Consider the following 22,166-nt stretch of genomic DNA (forward strand, 5'->3'; position numbering starts at 1 on the left):
TCTTGTAACCTTAAATCCGGTGAGAGGAACTCCTGATGCTTCAGCATACCGAGACACTTTGGGCAATGTCACATTTCCAACTTTGTGGGAACAATTTGGGAATGACATGGATGAGCAAGTTTGGTCTGAACAGGTTCCTGACATGAACCCAACAGAACACACGCAGATGAATTCGAGCTGAGACTGTGAGCCAGCATCAGTGTCTGACCTCACAGATGTGCTTCTGAATAATGGTCAGACATCCCAATTAAAACCTTTGTGGAAGCCTCCCTAGAAGAGTTTAAGCTGTTATACCTGCAAAGAGTTGGACGATGTTATATTAAACCCCGTGGATTCAGAATGGGACGACACTCAAGTTCATATGCTTGTGAAGGCAGACGAATAGTTTTGGCAACACTGTATGTGGAATTACCCAGTTCATGATGTATTTACATGTGCATTGATAAATCAGTAACACAGAGCTCTGCACCCATGAACAGTGTGATTCTTGTTTAAAGGCATAAACATTTCAGCACTTATATCTATTTCTTATCTAGATAACACACAAAAAAACGAATCTGAATTTTATGAAGCGAGAAAAGAACCCACAACAGAAGCAGTCTGGTGTGGATCCAGTGCATTACTCAAGGAGAACGATGTGTTCTGTGTGATTTCTAACATTTCCTATAAATAAAAAGTTCAGACTTTTCAGTTAATAGAGTCTAAACCACACAGCAGCCCTGCCTGTGGTTGGCAAGCAGATGGTTTACGCAGATTATCAGGCTCATGAGCAGATTAGCTTAGCGCTTCAGTGACAGGTTACTTGATGGACTTGTAGATAAAGCCTCTCTCCGCCTTTCTTTAATTAGAGTGAGACAAAAGTTACAAATGGCTCGTTTAGGATAAGCAGATGACTGTGTCGTAAAGAGTGAACAAGCTGGCAGGTGGCAGTGTGCTGTCAGAGGAATGAATACTGAAATAAAATAGTGATGTCACAGTGTACCGTTGTGTCAGGGTGCTGGAAACAGCTGTTTCATGCTGCTCATTTCAGTCTTCATATTTTTATTCTTCTACTCAGGCAGCTGTGCATGACTCACACTGCAGATGCTCATTCTCTTATATTGAACCGTCAGTTTGAGTTTGTAAATGTGGTTAATGTTGCTGGTGGTCATGTTTATAAGTGATACTGTGAAATAAAGGCATCTGACAGGTTCTCTTTCTTCTCGTCTCCAGTCTCTGTGTTGATCCTGAAGCAGTATGGAGGAGAGTGACCTGCTCCAGGAGAGGCTCCAGGCCATCACTGTAATGCTCCCGTCTACTCTGAGCAGTCACAGACACTTGTGCTACACTTCTAAAGATATCTGCTTATCTATGTGACAATTATTCACACTTTCATTTAGAAGTTTTAGAGCATGATGCAGATGTTACTGAGACATGTACAGTCTGTACCTTTTTTCTTTTTTTACTGTACTCTAAAATAAAACATGTAACTTACAAATAATTATTATTATTTAAATAAGTAACAAATTAAATCTTTGTGGCTTTTGACTCTAAAAAATGTAAATTAGTACTTTTGTCATTTGTTTATGACCTTTTTCTGTCCTTTAACATTCACTTAACTTTGGAACATTTAAAACTTAAATGAAACAGTTTAAACTACTCTGAGGATTAGTTTGCTTTTGTAGCCAAGTACAGGACAGGGTAGGGGAAGTTAAAGTAGGATGGAGAGAATGGGCCAATAGCTCGACTCGCAGGAGGGTCATGGTGAGTGGCGTGCAGAAGAATGAGTGGAGCCACAGGTAAAGTTGCTTTGAATTGTACTGAATTATATAGCAACAATTAAACAGCACTTCATAAACAGGAATGAAACATTAAATAAGATACAACAACAGCAATAATAATAGTAACCAGAATCCTATCTGAGCTCAGATATGTCAGTCTTGCCGGCTTAATAGTCCGTGTTCAGTGATTTTGTCCAACCGCTCTGCTGCAATTCTTCGTGAGAGAAGAGCAACCTGCCCTTCTGGGCCAACTCGGAATGGCTGTGGTTCGGTTCAAAGGGAACGGCTCGCCATCTTCCTCGTCAGGAAGAGATCCAGGTTGCACGATCCCCCAAAAAAGCCTAGCCTGTAAACAACAGGGCTATTACTAATTCAACTCACACTCTAATGATATATATGGCCATATGTAAATAATTTAAGTGCTATAACAAATCAAGCACAAAACATTAATTCTAATTTCTAATTACAGTCTATACAGTGCGTCTTAATCATGAATGCAATCTTTAAATCACAATCAGCTTATTTTTCCATCAAGGAGCACATTTCTATCAGAAACCAGAAATAAACCATGAACTATGGTAGATTATCTTTCCCAGTACTGCCCCTTTTACTGAATTACAGGAGCCTTGCTTTGCACTGCATAGCAACGAAGCAATATGTTAATTACACTCAATGTACAAAATAAAATGACCAAAAATATACAAAAGCCCACAGGCTGTAGTTCTACAGTATGTGGTAACGTATCAGCACAGTAAGAATATGCAGAGGCATCTTTACAGTGCCGCTCGAGCATCAAATAAAATAGATTCATAACCTTTAAGATCAAAATTAACTTCATCCCATCATCTTATTTTAGTGCATTTAATATTCAACATGTAATACTAGAACATCATCAGCACACAAGCTGAGTGCTCAGAGTAGCTGAACTCCAAACCCCGTGTGTTCTCCCACAGTGAAAACGTGGTCGGCTCCAGCTACAGCTACGAGCTAATTAGCTTGTTAATTAGCCTGATTCGCCCAGTCCCAGTTTAACTCACCAGCACGCTTCTAATGTTCAACTCTCAGAAAGGATCTTGTCCACTTCATCCGCACCCGTGCAGATCTACAACATTGAAATTGGGCCATTATATTCCCGGTTAACTTCTTGTTAGCTTGTTAGCTTGAAGGTTAGCTTCTGACTCACGGCAATGGTTCCAAAGTCCAAAATGTTCAAAACAAATCAGGTCCGTTTCTCCAAGGTCCATGCAGATCTCCGGTATGGATATTTGCTCAATTTATCAAGTTTATAGTTATTTTCCAGCAACAAGCTTGGCGGTGAAAATCAGCGACGGTGCACCTCCTCTCTCTCTGTGTCTGAGCACATACAGAGCAGGGGAAGGCGGGGCTTGTTCCTTCCTAACCAGTAGGGGTGTCAAATATACTCTCTGGGGTTTTATTTTTATATTCAGATTATTTATCTTTTATTATTGATTTACTTTAGCTCAACTCAGTGATTAACAGAGTAACGATGAATCACAATTAGCAATAACAATGTTGTAGTGCATTACAGAGTCGTGTAAACTCACTGGGTTACATTTTCAATAGATATTTGACTTATTCTGACAATCCATTGTCAATTGTAAATGTTTCATATATTCACTCATTTAAGCTTTTGCTTTTGATGAAACAGCAGAAGCATCGAATTCAAGAGGACATTAAAAAGAAGAAAGTGAAACTCGATCAAGAGAAATTCAAACTGCAACATCTGAAGGTTGGTTTGAATAAATGATCGGCTATAACAGCAGATAAAGTGTAGAGCAAATCATTTCATTGGATGTGTATTATCAGCATGAACTGCAGAAGTAATCAATTCATTTCAATTCAGTTTTACTGATACAGCGCCAAATCACAACAACAGTCGCCTCAAGGTGCTTTATATTGTAAGGTAGACCCTACAATAATACAACAGAGAAAAACCCAACAATCATATGACCCCCTATGAGCAGCACTGTGATGACAGTGGGAAGGAAAAACTCAATTTTAACAGGAATGTCGCAGCAGATGGCCACGACTGGTTGGGGTGAGGAGAGAAAGGCAGGATAGTCGTCCTACCTGTTTGCAGACCTGCATTTTTACTTCCAGTCCCAATCCACACTAATGATAATTCTGTTCTTCTGTACAGAAAAAGGCTCTGAGAGAGCAGTGGCTGCTGCGAGACTCCAATAATGGAGTCGACTGCACACAGCAGCAGAGCTTTCTGTCTGACCAGGAACACACCAGAGCCCTGCAGCTCAGCATCCACAGGTACAAAATCAGCTCAAACAGAGCTCACAGAGAAGCAAATATCATCACCATAGATTACGCATGGGCATTGTTTGGCCTTGCAGGCCACAGCCTTTTGGTGTCTCTGACATCTAAAGGTGAATGGGAAATTAGAATTCAAATGTAAATAAGTATAATGCAGCTTGTTCCATCTTAGACATCAAACACTCATTGATCATCTCCAGAGAACGGTGTACTGTGTGTTTTGTACGTTTGTGAGAGGTGTGGGTTTGCTAGCTCTGAAAGATGTCAGCACACAAAAAAGATTGATGCAGAATATAGTTTTTAACGAGGTAAATCCTTAAACACAAGGATTACAATTTGAATTGTTGTTAGGAGACTAAACATGGTAAATGGACTGATTCTTATATAGCGCTTTTCTACTCTCCCAGAGTACTCAAAGGGTTCTATACAACATGCCTCATTCACACCCACTCATACAAGCAGTTCTAAACACAAGTGCAAACGACTCTACATTCACACTCCAATGAACACATCGGAGGGCAACTTGGGGTTAGTACAGTGGGGCAAAAAAGTATTTAGTCAGCCACCGATTGTGCAAGTTCCCCCACCTAAAATGAGGACAGAGGTCAGTAATTTGCACCAGAGGTACACTTCAACTGTGAGAGACAGAATGTGAAAAAAAAATCCATGAATCCACATGGTAGGATTTGTAAAGAATTTATTGGTAAATCAGGGTGGAAAATAAGTATTTGGTCAATACCAAAAATACAACTCAATACTTTGTAACATAACCTTTGTTGGCAATAACAGAGGTCAAACGTTTACTATAGGTCTTTACCAGGTTTGCACACACAGTAGCTGGTATTTTGGCCCATTCCTCCATGCAGATCTTCTCGAGAGCAGTGATGTTTTGGGGCTGTCGCCGAGCAACACGGACTTTCAACTCCCGCCACAGATTTTCTATGGGGTTGAGGTCTGGAGACTGGTTAGGCCACTCCAGGACTTTCAAATGCTTCTTACGGAGCCACTCCTTTGTTGCCCGGGCGGTGTGTTTAGGATCATTGTCATGTTGGAAGACCCAGCCTCGTTTCATCTTCAAAGTTCTCACTGATGGAAGGAGGTTTTGGCTCAAAATCTCACGATACATGGCCCCATTCATTCTGTCCTTAACACGGATCAGTCGTCCTGTCCCCTTGGCAGAAAAACAGCCCCATAGCATGATGTTTCCACCCCCATGCTTCACAGTAGGTATGGTGTTCTTGGGATGCAACTCAGTATTCTTCTTCCTCCAAACACGACGAGTTGAGTTTATACCAAAAAGTTCTACTTTGGTTTCATCTGACCACATGACATTCTCCCAATCCTCTGCTGTATCATCCATGTGCTCTCTGGCAAACTTCAGACGGGCCTGGACATGCACTGGCTTCAGCAGCGGAACACGTCTGGCCCTGACAACATCAGCAGGCGAGTTCTGAGACAGGGCAACTAGGAAGTGTGTTCTGGACTCTATTTCAAAACTCAATTGACAGTCACACCGTCCCCAAAAGAAACAACCCAAAGTCTCTGAATGATCTTCGTCCTGTGGCCCTCACCTCCCTGGTGATGAAGGCCATGGAGAAGATCATAAAACAGCACATCAAGAGCAACTGACCCACTGATGGACCCTCCCCAGTTTGCTTACCGTGCACGCAGAGGCGTCGATGATGCAACAACCTTCATCTTGGACTCCATCCACAAACATCTGGAGTTCCCTGACTCCTCCACCAGACTTCTGTTTGCTGGTTTCTCATCAGCATGCATCACTCTGCAGCCTCGTATCCTGCCCACTAAACTTTCCTTCTGATTTCACCTGGATGATCAGCTAATCCTGTGGACAGAGATGGGCAGTAACGTGTTACTTGTAACGCGTTACTGTAAACTGATTACTTTTTTCGAGTAACGAGTAAAGTAAGGGATTACTATTGCAAAAAAGGTAATTAGATTACTGTTACTTTCCCGTAGGAACGCTGCGTTACTGCGTTACTAAAACCGTGATTTTTTTGCAAGAGTGTCTCGTGACAGTGACGTAAGCAAGCGCGACGTTAGTGACAACAGCTGTGTGCAGATCAACAATGGATCATATATCGAGTGCAGAGAGAGTATGAGCGTGCAGCGTTTAAAGCGTGGAAGTACTGACCTTACTTTGAGTTTGATTCCATAAAAAGTGACAAAAACATTAGTGTCCGCTGTGCATGGGAAGAAAACTTCTTTTTACAGCGAAAAACCCCTAAACTTCCAACAAGCACCGAGTAGCTACGACGTAATGGGAAATTCACAGATCCTTCCACTGACAGCTGCAGCACACCTGCACCAGGGTAAACCTCCGCCTACCCCACTCCTGCTTTACAGGTGGAAATAGAGCAAAAGGACCGCTGAGTCTTTGATGTTATTTATTTTCTGCTGTGTTTTACTTGCATCTATTTGAAAGAGTGAGTGTAAACACAAAAAATATTTTATGTGCTGGAATGTGCAGAAAATAGGTTTAAATGTTAAACTAATTTCTTCCAGTCAGATAATGTTGCATATAATTTAATCTTTGCTTGATGCATGAAGTTAAAAGATTAAAACTAATAAAACAAGTTTTAAAAGGAGACTTTTCCATTTGATTACATTTTGTATGATGGATTATGCAGAAAAAGTAGAATTGGGCTGAGAGATCTATCGCTTTATCACTTATTTAGGGGATAAATCATGTTTTAAAAAGTAACTAAGTAACTAAGTAACTAAAGACTTTTGAAAATAAGTAATCAGTAAAGTAACGGGATTACTTTTGGGGGGAAGTAATCAGTAATTAGTTACTGATTACTTTTTTAAAGTAACTTGACCAACACTGCCTGTGGATATTGGACTTTTTGACCAACAGGACGGGTCAACAACTCTCTTTCCGGTCTCAGCTCCACTGGCTCCCCCCAGGGCTGTGTGCTCTCCCCCCTGCTCTTCATCCTCTACACTGATGACTGCAGATCCACACAGATCTGTCACCTGGTGAAATATGCTGACGACACAGTTCTCCTGTCACTGCTGTCAGGCCCTCACAGCACCACGGCCGCTCTGCAGGAGTTTGTAGAGTGGTGTGACAGCTCCAAACTTGAACTGAACGTGAGCAAAGGTGGTGACCTTCTCCAGCAGGCAGAGGGATCTGGCTGCTTCAGTCACCACCACCATCCACGGGAAGCCAGTGGAGGTAGTTGAGGAGTACAAATACCTGCGAACCATCTTTGACAACCTCCTGAGATTCTCTGCCAACACTGAGGAGATTCTCAGGAGGTGCCACCAACAGCTATACCTCCTTTGGAGTCAGCACAGCCATCATGATGACTTTTTACTATGCTTTCCTGGAAAGCATCATGACCTTCTCCATCACCTGCTGGTTCCACTGCCTCAGCCTTCATACAGGAACAGACTGCAGCGCACTGCATCAATGTGCTCTACAGTCATTGGCCTGTCAACAGGCCCTCAGACAGGCAGCCAAAATCATCAACGACCCCTCTCACATTCTTCACCCGCGTTTCAATGGCTCCCCTCTGGGCGACGCCTCCGCTGCATTTCCTGCAGGACTGAGAGGAGGAGGAGCGCCACCTTTGTCCCCAAAGCAGCTCTGCTTTTTAACTCCAGCCGATGAGACCGTTTCCCACACCAGAAACAGAAACTACTCTACACTCTTTTATACTGCCGACACTTTACTCACTTTTAGTCACTTACAGTTATTTATTCACCTATTCAGTCACTTTAATTTTAAAACTGTGTATATACTGTATATTCTGTGTATTTATTATTTCACTATTATTGTATGTTATCGCCTCTGTCAGTGCACCCCAGGGCAGCTGTGGCTACAGTGTAGCTGCCATCACCGGTGTGTCAATGTGTGTGTGAATGGGTGGATTACTGAATGTAGTGTAAAGTGCCTTGGGGTCCATAGGGACTAAGTATACAAATACAGGCCATTTACCATTTACCATGTTTATGCCCTGTCCTTACCTTCAACGTCATGCTGCTCTGTTGTATCTTAATTGCCCCCTGGAGATAAATAAAGTCTTTCTGATTCTGATTCTGTAACTTTGCATTTTTGAAGCACATGCGAGACAAAGTTGTTAACTTAATCAAGGCAAGAACACTGACTCGCTGACAATTTGTTGCACTTTTGAATCACTGCTGTCACTACTGGAGTCATGTCAAACAAAAAATTCCCCACTCGTCCCTGCGGGCGGTCTATCCATCAAAATTGGGTCCTCTACCAGAGGCCTGGGAGCTTGAGGGTCCTGCGCAGTATCTTAGCTGTTCCCAGGACTGCGCTCTTCTGGACAGAGATCTCCGATGTTATTCCCGGGATCTGCTGGAGCCACTCGCCTAGCTTGGGAGTCACCGCACCTAGTGCTCCGATTACCACGGGGACCACCGTTACCTTCACCCTCCACATCCTCTCGAGCTCTTCTCTGAGCTTCTCATGTTCCTTCTTCCTGAGGGCCAGTCCTTCCATGATAGTTCCTCCTCTTGGGTTTCTGCTGCCTGAGGTATTCACTGAGCATGCGGTTGGTTGGGGACATCTTCACGATGTACTCATGGATATTTGTTGTCTCATCCTGGACTGTGGTGCTGACACTCACCAATCCCCGGCCTCCTTCCTTCTGCTGCTCCATTCTGCAGTCGGTCCTATGCAGAAAAGCAGTGGGGACAGAGCATCTCCTTGGTAGATCCCGCACTTGATGCTGACTTGTGCTATGGGCTTGAAGTTGGCCTCTAGTGTTGTATGCCACATCCCCATTGAGTTCCTGATGAAGGCTCTTAGGGTCCCGTTGATCTTGTACAATTCCATGCATTCCAGGATCCAGCTGTGGGGGCATTGAGTCATAGGCCTTCTTGTAATTCAGTTCAATTCAATTTCATTTATTTACACAGCACCAAATCACAACAACAGTTGCCTCAAGGTGCTTTATATTGTGAGGTCGACCCTACAGTAACACATACAGAGAAAAACCCAACAATCATATGACCCCCTATGAGCAGCACTTTGGTGACAGTGGGAAGGAAAAACTCCCTTTTAACAGGAAGAAACCTCCAGCAGATCCAGGCTCAGGGAGGGGCGGGGCCATCTGCTGTGATTGGTTGGGGTGAGAGAAGGAAGACAGGATAAAGACATGCTGTGGAAGAGAGACAGAGGTTAATAACTTAACTTATTTTATGTATTTTATGACTATTGTTCCTTTTATTAATTGTGTTTTTTGTAAGGTGACCTTGGGTTTCTGAAAGGCGCCCTCAAATAAAATGTATTATTATTATTATTATTATTATTATTATTATTAATAACAGGTATGATTCAGTGCAGCAGTCGTGTTGTGGAATGAAAATGACCCAAAATGCAGGAAGCTGACTGGTCAAGAGTGTGACGTTTATTTACAAGGTGGGATAGCAGTGAGGCATGACAAATAACTGAAGAAACCAAAACTGGGAGAACTAAATAACAAACCTGAGAGCATACAAAAGGGGTGCGGGGCAGAGAGACGCAGAGACAGGACCGAAACACCATGGAACACAGAGAAATGCAGACGAACACAGACGAGCCACAACGAACACAGACCGACACCCACTAAATATACACACACAAGGGTCACCTGGTCCAGCCCTAACTATATGCTTTAGCAAAAAGGAAAGTTTGAAGCCTAATCTTGAAAGTAGAGATAGTGTCTGTCTCCTGAATCCAAACTGGAAGCTGGTTCCACAGAAGAGGGGCCTGAAAACTGAAGGCTCTGCCTCCCATTCTACTTTTAAATACTCTAGGAACAACAAGTAGGCCTGCAGAGCGAGAGCGAAGTGCTCTAATAGGGTGATATGGTACTACAAGGTCATTAAGATAAGATGGGGCCTGATTATTTAAGACCTTGTATGTGAGGAGCAGGATTTTGAATTCTGGATTTAACAGGAAGCCAAAACAGGAGAAATCTGCTCTCTCTTTCTAGTCCCTGTCAGGACTCTTGCTGCAGCATTTTGGATTAGCTGAAGGCTTTTCAGGGAGTTTTTAGGACTTCCTGATAATAATGAATTACAGTCGTCCAGCCTGGAAGTAATAAATGCATGAACTAGTTTTTCAGCGTCACTCTGAGACAGGATATTTCTAATTAATCCAGGCAGTGCACAGGTTGGTCAGCCTGGTCTTGCAGTCTCGGCTGACTGCTCGGTCTACCAGTAGCTGGTGTTTTGCGCCTCTTGTATTCTTGCCCATCCCTTTCTGTGCCCCGCTCATGTATTGACCCATTTGCATGTTCATCTTAGCCGCTATGATGCCTGACAGGAGCTTCCATGTGGTGCTGAGGCAGGTTATTGGTCGGTAGTTGGAGGGGACCGGTCCCTTCTGGGGGTCCTTGAGGATCAGGACCGTCCGACCTCCGGTTAGCCATTCCAGGTGTCTCCCGTCAACTAGCAACTGGTTGATTTGTGCTGCTGGACGCTCGTGGAGTGCAGTCAGCTCCTTCAGCCAGTAGGCGTGAACCATGTCGGGGCCTGGTGCTGTCCAACTCTTCATACTGGGGACACTGTGCAATACCTTTTGTGCAATACTTTTGTAAATAGTCAACAGTGCAATAGACCTCAATACTTGAAATGTGCAATTCACTTGTATTTTTATTTTTTATTCCTATTTATTCTATTTATCCCCTTCGTATATTTTATTTATATTGTCTCTGTATTTATATGTGTGTGTGTGTGTGTGTGTGTGTGTGTGTGTGTGTGTGTGTGTGTGTGTGTGTGTATATATATATATAATATTCTGTAACTCTGTAACTTCTGTCGGTGCTGTGCTTTTTTGGAAATCGAATTTCCCAGAGGAACCCACCCGAGGGATTAATAAAGTTCTATCTAATCTAATCTAATCTAATCTAATCTTTTCTTGGATGTCTGCCACTATGATTGTTACTGGACCCTGTTCAGGGAGGTTGTTGTGGTCTGCTCTTGGATTCACTAGCCACTGAGCATTGCTATTATGGGTTGTGTCCTCTCCCCATATGCTGTACCAGTATTGATCCGTTTCCAGCCTTGGCGGTGCTGTTCTCATATTGTTCCCCTCCCACTAGGAGTACACCTTGGCTGCTTCTGTGAAGAACAGCTGGTAAATATATATATATATATCTATATATATCTATATATAGGTCGTTGACCCAGCATTTTGTGTTTTACCAACCGGACATAGTGGTGGTAGACAAACGGAAGAAGACGGCCGTAGTGATCGATGTAGCGGTTCCGAATGACAGCAATATCAGGAAGAAGGAACACGAGAAGCTGGAGAAATACCAAGGGCCCAGAGAAGAGCTCGAGAGGATGTGGAGGGTGAAGGTAACGGTGGTCCCCGTGGTAATCGGAGCACTAGGTGCGGTGACTCCCAAGCTAGGCGAGTGGCTCCAGCAGATCCCGGGAATAACATCGGAGATCTCTGTCCAGAAGAGCGCAGTCCTGGGAACAGCTAAGATACTGCGCAGGACCCTCAAGCTCCCAGGCCTCTGGTAGAGGACCCGAGCTTGAAGGATAAACCGCCCGCAGGGGCGTGCTGGGTGTTTATTTTTATATAACTAACTGCGCTAACGCACTAGCTCCCACCCATGTAATTGAGCATTGCGTGGCACATCCGACATACTGTTTTACTTTAGTCCATGACGCGCTTACCTTCAGGGTCATACGTCACATGAAAACCAAAATAATTCCAAACGCCAGATCTGAATGAGGGTGGGGGAGGTTCAATTTGCCATGTTGCAAGGAGAGCTTAGCTTCTGTCTTGCTAGCTTGTGCTGCGCTCAGTGGATCTGCGCTCGACAGTGCAGCCTAGGCGGAGTAGTCGAACGCAGATTCACTGAGCGCTCAACACAGACAGCATCGTCAGAAGGAAAGTTGATAAAATAAATTACAAATTTTGTATTGTTCGATACATATGCGTACCGAACCGAAAGCACTGTATCGAACGGTTCAACATCGATACGAGTATCGTTGCACCCCTAATATATATATACACATATATATATATATATATACATATATATATATATATATATATATATATACATACATATATATACACATACACACACACATATACACACGCACACATACACACACACATATACACACGCACACATGCACACACATATATATACACGCACACATACACAAACACATATATACACGCACACATACACACACACATATATACACGCACACATACACACACACATATATACACGCACACATACACACACACATATATACACACGCACACATACACACACACATATATACACACGCACACATACACACACACATATATACACGCACACATACACAAACACATATATACACACGCACACATACACACGCACACATGCACACACACATATATACACACGCACACATACACACGCACACATACACACACACACATATATACACGCACACATACACAAACACATATATACACACGCACACATACACACGCACACATGCACACACACATATATACACGCACACATGCACACACACATATATACACGCACACATATATACACGCACACATACACACACACATATATACACACGCACACATACACACGCACACATACACACACACATATATACACACACACATATATACACGCACACATACACACACACATATATACACGCACACATACACACACATATATATATACACGCTGTCATGGTCCTGGGCCATGTTGGCCCAGTATTCTTAGTTTCTTGTATTTCTGTATTTCATTTCTTATTTAGGCCATGTTTCCTGAGTTGTCCTGTTATGTTGTTCCCTAAGTGTTTTCCCTTCGTGACTCTTACCCCCTGTGTGCCCCTGTGTAACTGTGAGCCCTCGTCTCTCCTCGTGTTTTATTCTATGTTTTCCCCAGCCCATTATGTCTGTGTTCTCCCCGTGCTCTCTCTCCTCCTGTCTGAACCTCTGTACTTGCTGTTTTACTTTGCCCGTCTCCCATCAGTGTGGTGTTCACTCCTGCCGTGTCTTGTTATGATTATCAGTGTCACCTGTGTTCCCCGTGTGCTCCCACTTCCCTCGTTAACCCTCTGTGTATTTATGTCTGCGTCTCCCTCAGTTCTGTGTCGTGTCGTCCCACATGCTGTGTGTGATTCTCCCCGTGTTTTCTGATATTTCTTACAATTAGCTCTTCCCAGTTTAATTTTGTATTTTCTACGTTCTGCCTCTCCTGTTATCTTTTGTCAGCAATAAAGCTGCACTTTGAGTTCAGTTCTGTTTTCCCGTGAGTTTGCGTTTGGGTCCTATTTCCTGCCTGCCACACACCGGTACATGACACACGCACACACACACACACATATATATACACATATATATATACGCACACATACATATACACATATACATATACATATACACACATATACACATATATATACATATATATATATACATAAAAAAAACACCCAGCACACCCCTGCGGGCGGTTTATCCTTCAAGCTCGGGTCCTCTACCAGAGGCCTGGGAGCTTGAGGGTCCTGCAGTATCTTAGCTGTTCCCAGGACTGCGCTCTTCTGGACAGAGATCTCCGATGTTATTCCCGGGATCTGCTGGAGCCACTCGCCTAGCTTGGGAGTCACCGCACCTAGTGCTCCGATTACCACGGGGACCACCGTTACCTTCACCCTCCACATCCTCTCGAGCTCTTCTCTGAGCCCTTGGTATTTCTCCAGCTTCTCGTGTTCCTTCTTCCTGATATTGCTGTCATTCGGAACCGCTACATCGATCACTACGGCCGTCTTCTTCTGTTTGTCTACCACCACTATGTCCGGTTGGTTAGCCACCACCATTTTGTCCGTCTGTATCTGGAAGTCCCACAGGATCTTAGCTCGGTCATTCTCCACCACCCTTGGGGGCGTCTCCCATTTTGACCTCGGGACTTCCAGGTTATACTCGGCACAGATGTTCCTGTACACTATGCCGGCCACTTGGTTATGGTGTTCCATGTATGCCTTGCCTGCTAGCATCTTGCACCCTGCTGTTATGTGCTGGATTGTCTCTGGGGCATCTTTACACAGCCTGCACCTGGGGTCTTGCCTGGTGTGATAGACCCCAGCCTCTATGGATCTTGTACTCAGAGCTTGTTCTTGTGCTGCCATGATTAGTGCCTCTGTGCTGTCTTTCAGTCCAGCTTTGTCCAGCCTCTGGTAGGATTTCTGGATATCAGCCACCTCCTCTATCTGCCGGTGGTACATACATGCAGGGGCCTGTCCTTCCATGATGGTTCCTCGTCTCCCTCCTCTTTCTTGGGTTTCTACTGCCTGAGGTATTCACTGAGCACTCGGTCAGTTGGGGCCATCTTCCCAATGTATTCTTGGATGTTCGTTGTCTCATCCTGGACTGTGGTGCTGACACTCACCAGTCCCCGGCCCCCTTCCTTCCGCTTAGCGTACAGCCTCAGGGTGCTGGACTTGGGGTGAAACCCTCCATGCATGGTAAGGAGCTTTCTTGTCTTTATGTCAGTGGCTTCTATCTCCTCCTTTGGCCAGCCTATTACCCCAGCAGGGTACCTGATCACGGGCAGGGCGTACGTGTTGATGGCCCGGATCTTGTTCTTACCATTCAGCTGACTCCTCAGGACTTGCCTGACCCTCTGCAGGTACTTGGTGGTTGCAGCTTTTCTAGCGGCCTCTTCATGGTTCCCATTCGCCTGCGGGATCCCCAAGTACTTGTAACTGTCCTCTATGTCTGCAATGTTGCCTTCTGGTAGTTCAATCCCCTCAGTTCTGACTACCTTCCCTCTCTTTGTTACCATCCGACTACACTTCTCCAGTCCGAACGACATTCCAATGTCATTGCTGTATAGCCTGGTAGTGTGGATCAGTGAATCGATGTCTCGTTCACTCTTGGCATACAGCTTGATGTCATCCATGTACAGGAGGTGGCTGACAACTGCTCCGTTCCGTAGTCGGTATCCGTAGCCAGTCTTGTTAATGATCTCACTGAGGGGGTTCAGGCCTATGCAGAACAGCAGTGGGGACAGAGCTTCTCCTTGGTAGATCCCGCACTTGATGGTGACTTGTGCTATGGGCTTGGAGTTGGCCTCTAGTGTTGTACGCCACATCCCCATTGAGTTCCTGATGAAGGCTCTTAGGGTCCCATTGATCTTGTACAATTCTAGGCATTCCAGTATCCAGCTGTGGGGCATTGAGTCATAGGCCTTCTTGTAATCAATCCAGGCAGTGCACAGGTTGGTCAGTCTGGTCTTGCAGTCTCGGCTGATTGTTCTGTCTACCAGTAGCTGGTGTTTTGCGCCTCTGGTATTCTTGCCAATTCCTTTCTGTGTCCCGCTCATGTATTGACCCATGTGCCTGTTCATCTTAGCCGATATGATGCCTGACAGGAGCTTCCATGTAGTACTGAGGCAGGTTATTGGTCGGTAGTTGGAGGGGACCGGTCCCTTCTTGGGGTCCTTGGGGATCAGGACCGTCCGGCCTTCAGTTAGCCATTCTGGGTGTCTCTCGTTAACTAGCAGCTGGTTCATTTGTGCTGCTGGACGCTCGTGGAGTGCAGTCAGCTCCTTCAGCCAGTAGGCGTGAACCATGTCGGGCCCTGGTGCTGTCCAACTCTTCATACTGGAGACCCTTTCTTGGATATCTGCCAAAACAGAACAAACGAAACAGACTAAATTGTCAATTCCACTTAGAAACAAAATATTAATTCTAAAAATAAATCTTAGTTTGTTTTACAGAAGAACAGACAAAATTTACTAACTTTTGTCAATATCAAATAAACTGAGAACTAAAAGGAAATTCTCAATCTCTCCTTGTGTCACGGTTTGCCGGGGCAAGCCGTGTGGAGTTGGAGAAAGGACCCAAAAGGCGGCAGCTCTGGTGCAGGTGAGTATTTATTTACAGGAGTGGGTACAAACAGCAATGGTGGGTGAACATGAAACCGGACACCTAAACTGGGTAAACTAACAACACAAACCAGAAACGAAGATGCAGGGAGATCCGGGGAAATACACATGGAGAGATGCAGGGAGACCGAGGGGAAACAACACAGACGAACCAGCAACTACTATGACAGAAGACACAACTTAAATACACTCAGAGAACACAGGGAGGTTACACACTGGTGGGAACACAGCTGGGAGTAATTAACATGACGAGACTAGGGAGGCAAATGAAAACACTCACATAAGACGCAGACCTTCACAATAAAACAGGAACTTACACATGAAAGGACACAACTAAGAAACGCGGACTAGATACAGGAACACACGGGCAGAACAGAATAAACACTAAACAGAGGAAGAACAGAACCAAAATCACAAGAAGAGAAAACACAAAACGCTGGGTCAAAAGGACCCAGGATCATGACACATTGTTGTATAGCTGAGCTTTTCAAACAGTTTTAACAGTTACTTTAGTCTGACAAAAGCCGAATGACGAATTAGCGCTTCCAGTCAGAGATTGAGCATGCACCACTTTATTGTGTTTCCAGACTTGCTTTCGGCACAATTTACAGTGCGCGCTAATGTTTTTTGTCAGACTTGAAATAGCCGAAATACCTTCACACTACGGGACTTCTGTGGCTCCTCCGTTTGACAAGCTCTCCGGCATTGGAACTATCATCTGTTTTCTCTTCGGTAACCTTCGGTCATGCTCTCGGTTGATTTTTCTAGTCAGCACACTCATTTTCTCCATTATCCGGGCGGCACGGCGGCTGGCTGCTTCCCAAACAAATACACATGTGCAGCTTGGCACTTGTGCTGTACGTAACAAGTCACGTGACGCTGCGGCTGTGATTGGTTCGGCTTTGCGCAACTTAATTTGGATTGGCTGTTCTTCTTTCTAAGAGGACCAGAGCGGTGAGGTCTATCGCAATAGTTTAATTTTTCTATCGAGGAAAAGTTATTTCGCAATACATATCGTTATCGTTCTATCGCACAGCTCTACTTGAAACAAAACAAAAAAAAATCAAAAATTAAACATGCTCTTTAATGCTGTAAAGTTGGGTATTTTAACAAGAGAGTCTATGAGGTTGCCAGCCTCAAATAGCCTTCAGAGGCACTGCAGTTTTTGTCACTTTCACATTGGCCACATTTTCAGGCCCAGAGGTTACTGTTTCTCATGTGATGTCCTGCCCTGTTACTACCCTGCTCTGACCCCTCTGTCTCCTTAGGATTGAAATGGAGGTGGATTCTCTGGAGAGAGAAGAGTCTATGATCAGCGTTAATGAGAGTTTTATCCTCAGTAGACTCAAGGCAGTGGAGAAAAGTCCGGAGGACATTATCAAGGTATATACAAACACACATTCTCACAGATACACAGGTGTAGTGTTGTGCTCCCTCTAGTACCTGTTATACTTACTGAGTTGTGCGTGTCTTCTAGGAAGCCCACAACAGCTTTGTTCCTGGTAAGTCATGTGACATCATTTGCAACATCTCTGGTGTTGCGACGAAAGATGAACCCAAGCTAACAGTTCTGTTTTTGTTCTTGCAGAACCATTACACATAACCACAGCAATCCCTGAATCCTTCTCCTCACCAGCCAGTGAACAGTGTGAGCCAAACACACCACGGCAGCGTGAGATCATTCATACATTTAAAACTGTTATACACAATAGCACTGAAATACACAAGAGTTTGCAAATGTAGAACTGAATTTATAGTGCTGTGTTCTGACAATTAATAATGGATTGGATTTATATAGCACTTTTCAAGGCACCCAAAGTGCTTTACAATGCCACTATTCATTCACTCTCACAAACTGGTGGAGGCAGCTACAGTACAATAAGTGCTTTCAAAAGATGTTTACGCCATCTTCTGTCAGCACAGAATGTGACGTCGCCTGGTTGGTTGTGGCTAATAAACCCACATTGGTTTATGTTAGCTAACTGGTGACAGAACCAATAACTCAGTGGAAAACCCTTTTGTGCTGCCCCTGGCTGCAGCAGTAAAACCAAGGACATACTGTCCACTTATACTGTCTGTCTCTTTAACAATAATTGGCTCCATTGTTTGGCTACATTCACTCAAACAGGAAAATCTGTCCTCATTTTTAAATTCTTTACAAACACACAGATTATGAGTAACAGCTGGATTTTTACGTTGTAAATCAGCCTTTGTATGTGTGTAGTGTTTCATGTCTGCTTTAATTTGGCGTTCCAGTGCGCTCTAGTTTTTGAGGATCTACCTGTGAACTTTGCACAGGTATCAGAACGCTGAGTAAAGGATGTCTATATGACTCACTCCTAGTTTCTGCACAAAAAACGTGATTCATCATTTTCCACAGATCTTTAAAAAGGACATCAGAAAGTCACATAAATGTAACTTTTTCACCTCATTAGTGCACATTCTTTCATCTTTGACCACACATCTATGTTTCTGGGTTCTACACATACTGTCCTGTATATGTTATATCAGATATACCATATCTCTGAGCTCAAAGCGAACTTTTTCCTCTGCTTTATTTTTATACATTTGTATCACCCATTGAGAATGACCTGTGGAGACTTACATTAACTAATGTACAGGACATGGATTGTGCTGTGCACCTGGACGGATGTCATGATAATCAGGATAAACTTTAACTGCATTAACTGCCCTCTGTGTCCCAGCTCTGTTTAACATGCAGCTCAATGTGGCTAAAAATACTCTGACTGGGGAGAGCTCAGTACTTTCTACGCCTGATGTTCTTCTGAAAGACTTTCACCAAAACACCGGGCTCAGGGTTCCTGATGATGTCCAGAAGTGTGTTTGTGCACTCAACTCTCAGCAGGTATTTTTATTATTCTGAGCCAAACCCTGACTTCACTTTAAGCAGTGGAGGTGCATGCTTTGTTTTATTCCATTTTAGCTTTGAAACAGATTTGTATGAGAATATTAGCTCCCTGTAACTTTTGATTAGTGACCCTAATACTCCACAACTGGTAATAATGACACCAGCATTTTTACCAAAGTCCCAGTAGCTGCGACTGGCACAGAGCAGTGGACTGGGTGGGGCTAATGTTACACTGGATTAATGTAAAGCTATCTACCTGGGGTGCCAAAGGCAAACAAAGATTTGTTGTATATGATGAATATAAATGGAGGCATGCACTATATCGTTTCTCTATTTCAAGAGAGAGAAAACTACAGTAATGAAGGATGCAGCCGACTGTCGTCTGTTACTGTTTGAACCATCTGCATGGTTCTTAGTTGGTTTTTCCTTTGTTTAAATCTTTATTTTAATAAATCTCAAAAACTATGACAATAAATAAAGGAGCAATAATCCACTGTCTCTTAACTGAGTTCTGTATCACATAGTAGCAACTCCAAATCCACAGTCCTGAACTGTGGCCTCACTTAGCTGCAAAACAGTCACCCACACGAATAAAGCCTGTGTGTGGGAAACACTGGCATGAACATCTCAAGCTAATATAGATTTCTGTTAGCAATTCTGCTGACAAAGAACAAGCATTTTAGCTGTACATGTTCCTTTTCAAGTAGCTCGTGAAGTGACATAAACAGAATGCGTCATGTTAGCTTCTGTTGTGTTTGAATTTCTTTCAGTTTCTGAGTCCTGGTTTTTTTGTACTTCTAGGCATCACGTGGCCAGAATGGTGTTTCTGAGCTATCGGCCAATGAGGTGGAACATTTACTGAGAAATGCTACAATGCATGGTCAAGCAAAGCACCAAAACTGGAACAGGGTGGAGGAGCATGACCTCAGGAAGCAGCCAGGACACTATGATGTCCTGCAAAGACACAAAGCAGACAAAGACTTTAGCTCCAACGAAAACAGCCAAAGAAACCCACACAGTGAGCATCACTACTGTAACCAGGACAGCTGTCTTATCAAAAATGAAGGCAGGAGCCAGCAAAGCAATCTGACGGAAAGTTGTGTGACGCGCCTGGATCACTATGGCAACCAGCGAGATTGTCACTGTAGTTCATATCCAGTGACAAATTGTCACCGTCTTCAGGAAGGCGGGTCTGCAAGCCACCAGCCCAGTGGCATGACCAGAAGCAGCAGCAGGATCACTGAACCATCCAGGTGCTGCGTACCTCTTAGAACACATGACCAGGAAATACTAACACACACACGCTTCAGCTACACTCCCTGTTATATTCCTGCTATTGATTATATCAGTGAGGAAGAACATTACCGCCCATCATTGTACCAGTCAAACAGACAAACTGGGAACAGACACAGAGCACCCCTTACTGGAGATGACCCTCCTTGCACAGTCCTTAGCGTCTTGGACACTGCTGAGCCAATCACAGCCATATTCATGGGTTTTCAGTCAGCGTTGGACGAGAGCCGGCAGGTTCGGGAGTTTGAAGGTTCCCTCAAGGCTGAACTGGTCATTGTTGAGGACGATGAAGACTATGATGACAGCAACATGAAGGAGAAGAAGAGCCACGGGCACATTCCAAAGCCAAGCGCAAGCAATGGAGCTGCTGCACACGTGCAGGGACTTGGAGACGGACACAGAGAGAGCGCGGTGGGACCAGGCGTCAGAAAGATCTGGAAAAAACAACAACCGTGCTGTAGTGTCTGCTAACTGAAAGCCTTCTTTTTTACGTGGTGCTGCCTAAAATGACCGATTCTCCTCGAGCGCTTAGTGACCTTTTGTGAAAGGGAAGATGTGAAATCATCTCCAGCTAATAAACATGTGACACTGTAACTAAAGAGCCCTGTTTAATTTGGTCAGTCTTTATAACGTGTTCCCCACGTATCACATACTGCTGTGTGTCGCTGTAAGTGGACTGTTTTTATATAGCGCTTTTCTGCTTCTACTTCACCAAATCACACACAATCACACAAGCACTGTTTTCCATGCTAACAAGTACTAACAATGAATGAATGAATGAATGAATGAATGCATCAGAGAGCAACTGGGAGTTCAGTATGTTGCCCCAGGATATATATGCTACAGATTAATGTAAAATGTAAGATGACTTGAAAAGATTAACCCACAAATCTGTCATCTGAAGTTGGAATGCATGGAGAAAAAAGACAAACCAAAATAAATCACTTTGAACAGGATTAAATCCAAGTGACACACGTGTTCTTACTGCACATGTGCTAGCAGTGCTTTAGCATGTCTGCTCCTAGCTCCCAGTATTCAAAGCCCAGGCAGCTAGCTTTAACCTCTCAGAATAACAACTCAAAACTGTACTGTTTAACATTTACTCATTTCATTGTTACACTGCAGAGCTGCTGGTTGTGACAACGAACAGCAGAGCAACACCAGCATGATGATGACTGGACTGTAAGATGCTTCACTTTTACTGCTTCAAAGCACTCAAATAAGCCCAGCTCTGATCGTTAGGATTAGGTTTGGACAGCATGTTAGCCTGAAGAACTTTGTAGCTTCATGCATGTTTTTGTTTTGTTTGTTCCCAAAAGCCTACGACAGTAATAAATTAACCAAAATTACGCATTTCCAAGACGCAGCTCTTGATCTGTTGAGGAGAGATCACATGATCTTGATATGATATTTTCCATATGTTGACAATGCACAGCACAATTTTAAGAGTCAGAACTTTGAATTTAAAAGGCTTTTTGTCCGTTTTCAACCAATAAATCATGAAGCTGATATTGAAGACCGTAATGGATGTAAGCTAACATTTAATGGGTAGTTACCATGACCCCAATCTAAAATCCTTTATCAGAATGAATTCAAAACAATGGTTTACATAGACACACACAGACACACACAGACACACATGGAGGTAATAACATTAATGATCTTCTTATAGTCCTCAGGTCCAAATTAAACAATATTACAGAACAAGCACATGTTCCCATAGCAACAGACACAATATTAGGTTTGACCAGTGGAGCGCACTGTGGCTCCCTCTGCTGGTAATAACGGATTGGAGTGACCTACTTCAGAATGACTTCACACTGTGTTGAATGTGTCGGTGAATGTTTGCATTACTTTCCTGTGCTATGCAGCATATTCTGTTCTGGGCTGGCCCACGTGGGTTTAATAATACCAAAACAATATCAGCTGATAAATACTGAACAACAACCGGATGGACAAGTGTGATATTTGTTATAACTGGATGGACTGAGCTGCACAACAGCAGCATGACTGCATTAGCATTCACAGCTCAGGTGCCAATGTTTC

At 43.8% G+C, this 22,166-nt stretch overlaps 1 protein-coding gene across 2 annotated transcripts; it reads left to right on the forward strand.

The window, feature by feature from the left end:
• Positions 1-1,236: 1,236 nt before the first annotated feature.
• Positions 1,237-20,626, forward strand: palmda (palmdelphin a). Of its 2 annotated transcripts, none has more exons than XM_085439782.1 (8): positions 1,237-1,281; positions 3,430-3,510; positions 3,922-4,043; positions 17,227-17,341; positions 17,436-17,460; positions 17,547-17,630; positions 18,664-18,824; positions 19,629-20,626. In XM_085439782.1, the coding sequence occupies exons 1-8, from the start codon at positions 1,237-1,239 to the stop codon at positions 20,589-20,591; spliced, it is 1,596 nt and encodes a 531-aa protein (XP_085295908.1). In that variant the 3' UTR covers positions 20,592-20,626. The 2 variants fall into 2 exon arrangements, with proteins under 2 accessions (XP_085295908.1, XP_085295909.1); XM_085439783.1 differs by having other exon boundaries at positions 18,721-18,776; positions 19,644-20,626.
• Positions 20,627-22,166: the final 1,540 nt, after the last annotated feature.

Source organism: Copadichromis virginalis, linkage group LG18 (genome assembly GCF_057382275.1).
Source record: "Copadichromis virginalis isolate Kocher_CV1m ecotype Utaka linkage group LG18, C_Virginalis_male_GT1.1, whole genome shotgun sequence".
NCBI lineage: Eukaryota > Metazoa > Chordata > Actinopteri > Cichliformes > Cichlidae > Copadichromis > Copadichromis virginalis.